The sequence below is a fragment of the Tupaia chinensis genome, unplaced genomic scaffold (assembly GCF_000334495.1).
Source record: "Tupaia chinensis unplaced genomic scaffold, TupChi_1.0 Scaffold150006_1, whole genome shotgun sequence".
Lineage (NCBI taxonomy): Eukaryota > Metazoa > Chordata > Mammalia > Scandentia > Tupaiidae > Tupaia > Tupaia belangeri.
Genome location: NW_006209847.1, coordinates 4,673,730 through 4,679,462, shown reverse-complemented (window position 1 = coordinate 4,679,462; position 5,733 = coordinate 4,673,730). Strand labels below are relative to the sequence as shown.

The 5,733-nt window shown below is 44.4% G+C and overlaps 1 protein-coding gene across 4 annotated transcripts in view; it reads right to left on the bottom strand.

The window, feature by feature from the left end:
* Window positions 1–2,782: 2,782 nt before the first annotated feature.
* LOC102473037 (retinol dehydrogenase 16) overlaps window positions 2,783–5,733 on the bottom strand; it is an 11,971-nt gene continuing 9,020 nt past the window's right edge. For all 4 annotated transcript variants that reach the window (XM_006171915.3, XM_006171916.3, XM_014585583.2 and 1 more), the window contains 2 exons: window positions 4,781–4,944; window positions 2,783–3,649 (listed from right to left, as the gene is read on the bottom strand). In XM_006171915.3, the coding sequence (XP_006171977.1) occupies window positions 3,432–3,649; window positions 4,781–4,944 (382 nt within the window). In that variant the 3' untranslated portion in view covers window positions 2,783–3,431. The remainder of the gene's footprint in view (window positions 3,650–4,780; window positions 4,945–5,733) is intronic.

The following is a 5,733-nucleotide window of genomic DNA, read 5'->3' as shown; positions in this document are numbered from 1 at the left end:
TCTATGAGGCCTTGGCAGACACTGCAACTATAGAACCTGTCAAATAAGGGAGGCTGGTTGGATTTTATCAAATTCCTACTAGAAATTACATGGCTGGATCACGCTCTCCAGGATCAGGAGTTGATCTGGGTGTGCCCTATCTTCTTCACTTTGACCTGGAAGGTCGGCTGTCCTTCCACTCTGTCAGTTTACCCTTCCCTCTCCTTTCCTCACACTTAAAGTTCAGGGAGGTTCAACCAAGCTGTACCAGGGGTGGCATCCATTGTGGCAGGTTTCCCAGGACTTGAGATGGAAAAGAAAAGGAATGCAGGCTTCCCTGTCCACCAAACAAGGGAAAGTGTCAAAGTTACTCAGAATCTGTTGGGATCAGGAGTGCTCGAGCATGTTCTGGTGGGAGGGAAAGGACCCTGAGTTCTTGGTCTCTGGACTAAGAAGGCATCAGTAAGATTCAGTTGGTGCTGGCGCTTACCCAATTTCTCCCAACCACAGCGGCTTCTCTGTTTCACATCCTCTGCTCTTGAGAAACCAGAATGCTAGGTCCTGGGCATAAACAGAGCTCCACTTGCTGGTTAGTTTGCAGGACAGAGCAGCACTCCTATGGGTTGGGGTGTGGGTTGGGCGGGAGGTCAGATGTTTTCTCTGAAGCTGGATGTCCTTGGACTTCCCCTGCAATGTGTGTTAGCTCTGTCACAGTGTCACTGACCTTGTGCAGGCAGAGAGTGCTGGAATATGAGGTAGGGGTCTGGAAATCAGAGTTTCAGAGGAACATTCCTCTCCCCTCTCTGCCATGGTGGAGGAGGGCTCCAAGCCCCCACTAGCTTTAGACTCCCTCTTTTTCCAGGTAGAGATGCTGTGTTCCAGAAGTTCCCACTATCTTTGTTTTGTACTTGGTCAGCCTCCTCTGGAACTCAGCCATTTATCCAGGTTTTGTTTGTTTGTTTTTGCCTTTCTTCACAGAAAGAAGTCAAGGTGGGTGTATCTAAAGCCAGCCATCTTCATCAGGACTCACAGAAATCTAATATTTAAAAGAAATTACTTCCAGGGGCTGGCAGGTGGTGTGGTGGTAAAGGCACTAGATTCTCCATACTTTGAGTCCCGAACCTGGTGGCTTGCGTTTTCAATCTCCCTTTCTCACTTGTTCTCTGTCTCTCTCTGGCTACACTAAAGAATAATGATAAATAAATAAAGTTAAATAAACAATTCTTTAAAAAACATTTATTTCATATGAATATGTGTGTATGTTTTGTATATTGTGTGTGTATATTAGGAAGGTGCTGTGTGTATGCAGAGATTGTTATCCAAAGTAAAAAGGCTTGAAAGTAAATGTCACATTCTTGGTTTACTTATGAGGTAACCATAAATATTGACCTTGAACAGGCTCACCCTAGAGCCTTCAGGGCCTTGAAACTCCTTAACAACCTTCCCTGGCCATATTTGTATCTTCAGCATTCATAAGTCAGCCTCAACACTCATGGCATGTTTAAAATGGAAGGCCCTGTAACATCTGCCCTCACTTCCTGTTGTCATAAAGAATGCTGATTTGATCCACAACTAAGGAATCTCTAAGGCTCTGTATCTCCAAATTTTACTGAGGGAAGAAAACTAAATACCTGAATAATTTCTCCAACTCCAATTCATACCTAGCTCAGGAATCTATATCACTTACAGCTAATGCTTTTTCTGTTGAGTCCACACTTACATCATCAGAATGCACTGTACAGTGTAGTCTCAGGAAGCACTCAGGAATTCAAGGGAACTGGAGCCAAATAAATAGCAGCACAACAAAGTTTAGCAGAAAATGAATGAGTGGACTCAGAGGTAACTCTCATTTCAAATGACAGGAGGGGATGAAAGGAGACATGCCTTGGGGGCCTGAATGATACCAGAAATTACAAGTGCCTTGGCTGTAAGGAGGGAAGAGTTGCTGAGGGCCACAAGGAGGATGCTGGTGAGGAGAAAAAATTGTGAATTTTTCAGAGAGGACCTGGCTAGTCTTTTTAAAATTTACTTTATACATTCAATTGCTATACATCATTTAGATTATAAAGAGATTTTACCCACCACGATACATATCTCAGTCCAGTTGAGAATACTATACACATCCTCATTAACAGATAACAAATTATATCTGTGTCCCACAAATATAGTTTTCTTTCTTTTCTTTCTTTCTTTCTTTCTTTTTTTTTTTTTTTTTTTTTTTTTGGGGGGGTTTTTTTTATGTGCTCACCAAAAAGACATTTGCTATAGGGTGCATGTGCTCACCAAAAAGACAGAGACAGGCAGACAGACAGAAAGTGAGAAATCACCCCCCAGAAGGGATGGTCACACTGCAGTCCCTTCTCCTCCATTCTCCTCTTGGGATCTTGGGTATGCACACATACATGCTCGGCGCAAGTTTAAGCCACCAGGTCTGGGACTTGAACCGTGGTTGACTACATGGGAGTCCAGTGACATAGCCATTACGCTAACTGCTGGTCCCTCCCACAAATATCTTATCTCTCTCCACTTTTTCCCCTAATTTCCTTTCTTTATTGGCATCTCTTTGCTTGCCTGTCCTTGGGTCCCATCCAACAACACAAGCTACTTGATCCATTTTGAGAAGTAAACAATCACTGCTAAACTCTGTAGCAGGAAGAGCTGAGAAAGGGTAAGGAAAATCCAACTTCCCTCTTTAAAGCCCTCCTCAGTCATCCCACTCACCTCTCAGCCCATGGACACGACTGACTCTCCCTCCCATAGATCTACACATCATACCTAAAAAACCATGGTACAAATCACTGGGTATGGGAGAACTTTTCAACCTTTATTCTAAAACAAAAATAATAATTTTTTAAAATCCATGTTGTCAAAAATATCAAAAATTAGATTCTCTGAACTCTGCCATGATTCACATGAGGAGACAAGCCAAAACTGCTCAGTTGACTTGAGACCTGATGGGTTGCACTGGTGCTTGCCCTCCCTCCCACACCCCACCTCATGTGCACAGCTATTTTCAGAGGAGGAGGCTCTCATCTTCTCCAGGCCATTTCAATCTCGTAAGGGCATATAAACCAGCCTGGCCAAAGGACAGACTGAAGATGTAGACATGAAGGGGGCAGAACAGATATATGCCGAGCCAGCTTCAACCTATTCACATCCGCCCCACTTGTGTGGACTACTCTGGTTTGGCCAAGAGGATCAGAGCTTGGAATGGCTACCCAAGGACACAGGACACCAATGCATATTTGGGTAGCATATTTTGGGTCCCTCTTCTTAATATCTAGACTCTTGAAAAATGATCCCAGAGAATCCTTTGAAGAAAGTGAGAAAAGAGGTGGAACAGGTGCTTTGGTACATGTGAACTCCCTCGCTCACCCTAATTTCTTTTTTCTATTATATTTCCTCTCTCATCCAGTATTCAACTTCACTCCACCATGAACCCACCTTGGGATTTACAAGGCCATTGCTGGCTTTGGAGTGCTCACATAGAGCATTGCGTCCACAAGAAAGGTCGGCATGTAGCTCAGGGGGAGGTAGAAGAGCTTGGCGTCCCAACCAGCTGAGTACCGGGTACGTGGGTGGCAGGCAATCAATGCATGCTCCATGCAATTTGTCACTAAGGACAGATCCTCTGTGCACTTTTGTTCCATTCTTTTAATTAATTTCAAGCCTGTACAGAATGAGAAATTAATCATGTCAACTTTTACTTCAAATACTCCTGTTTTGAGATCAGCAGATGGCATAATGGTTACATTGCTGGACTCCCACATAGTGTACCACAGTTTGAGCCCTGGACCCAGCAGCCTAAAACTCATGCTGGGCATGTGTGTGTGCATGCCCAAAAAAAATCCTGAGAGGAGAACAGAAGAAAAGAGATTGCAGCATGGCAATTCCCCCTGGGGTGGTGATTTCTTGCTTTCTCTCTCTCTCTCTGTCTCTCTCTCTCTAGCAAGCGCACACTCTACAGCAAAAATCTCTTTTAAAAATAAGTACTCCTGTTTTGGGAACCAGCAGTTAGCGTAATGGCTATGTCGCTGGACTCCCACGTAGTCGACCGCAGTTCGCATCCCGGACCCGGTGGCTTAAAACCCACGCCGGGTGCATGTGCATGCGTGCCCAAGATCCCGAGAGGAGAATGGAGAAGGGATTGTGGCGTGGCCATCCCCTCGGGGGGGTGATTTCTCGCTTTCTGTCTCTCTGTCTCTCTCTGTCTGTTTGGCGAGCGCACGCGCCCTTTAGTGAAAAACCTCTCAAAATAAATAAATAAATAAATACTCCTGTTTTGAGATCAACATAATGAGGAGTATTTCTAAGACATAACCCCACCCCTCTCCCCAATGCCATGTCCCAAGTCCAATCTCTCTAGATTCCTGGGAAATGCCCCCAACCTTTACTTTGAGTATATCAGTTCCACACTAAGAACCCTCTGCCTGTCTTTCTGGAAAAAACTGGACTGCATAAATTAAAGTGTTCTATCATGACTAGAAAATTAAGCATGTAAAACCCAGCCCTCTTCAACGAAGTTTGCATGGAATTTACAAATATCCTCTTACTCTAGCTTCTCTTTGCTAATCAAAAAAAGTGACGTGCCCACAAGAAGCCCTGGGCCCAAGTTCTAGCAAGCTTGAACCCTTCAGGTGACAAGTTGAACATGGGGACCACAGGAGTAGACTAAGGTCCCTACTTTGTGGAGAAGTCAGAGTATGTAAGATGGATCCTGATAATGTTGGAGGCATAAGTGATGGATCCATGATTCCAGAAGATGGCTTATTTGTCCCTTAACTGTTCAAAGCTTACTCACAGGATGCCAGAAACTTCTCTCCATATATATCCTTGACCTCAGAGCTGCCCCGGTCCCATAGCTGCTTGAAATTCCGGAGTAACACTTTACTATTGGTCACATGAGTCTTGAAGAAACCAGGCTCAATCATAGCCACCTTCACACCAAAGTAGGAGAGTTCCCTCCTGCAAAACAGACAGGCAGAGAGGCAAAGGTTTCAGAGACCATGAGAGGAAAACATCAACAATTAAAACATAAAGTCGGGAACCAGCAGATGGCATAATGGTTACATTGCTGGACTCCCATGTGGTTGAGCATGATTGAAGCCCCAGACTCAGTGGCGTCAAACTCAGGCTGAGTGGGTGTAAATTCACACCCAAATCCTGAAAAGAGAATGGAGGAGAAGGAACTGTGGTATGGTCATACCCACTGGGAAGTGATTTCTTGCTTTCTGTCTCTGTTTCTTTCTGTCTCTCCAGCGAGCACATGTGCCTTATAGCAAATATCTCTCCTTTAAAAATAAATAAATAAACTGTCGGAACCAGCAGTTAGCGTAATGGCTATGTCGCAGAACTTCCATGTGGTTGAATGCAGTTCGAGTCCCAGACCCAGTGGCTTAAACTCACTCCAGGTGCACATGTGTGCGTGCCCAAGATCCTAAGAGGAGAATGGAGGAGAAGGGATTGCGGTGTGGCCTTCCCCCCGGGGGGTGATTTCTCGCTTTCTGTCTCTTTCTGTCTTTTTTGGCGAGTGCACGTGCCCTATAGCAAAAATCTCTCAAAAAATAGTAATAAATGAATAAATAAATAAATAAATAAATAAATAAATAAATGGTCCAAAATACCACACTGCAGGGTGGGAATGGGATAAGCTCAAATTCTGAGAGTTATAATGTGCACCATGAGGGTTAAAAAGGATGATAATGGGGGACCAGCAGTTGGCATAATGGCTATGTTGCTGGACTCCCCTTGAGC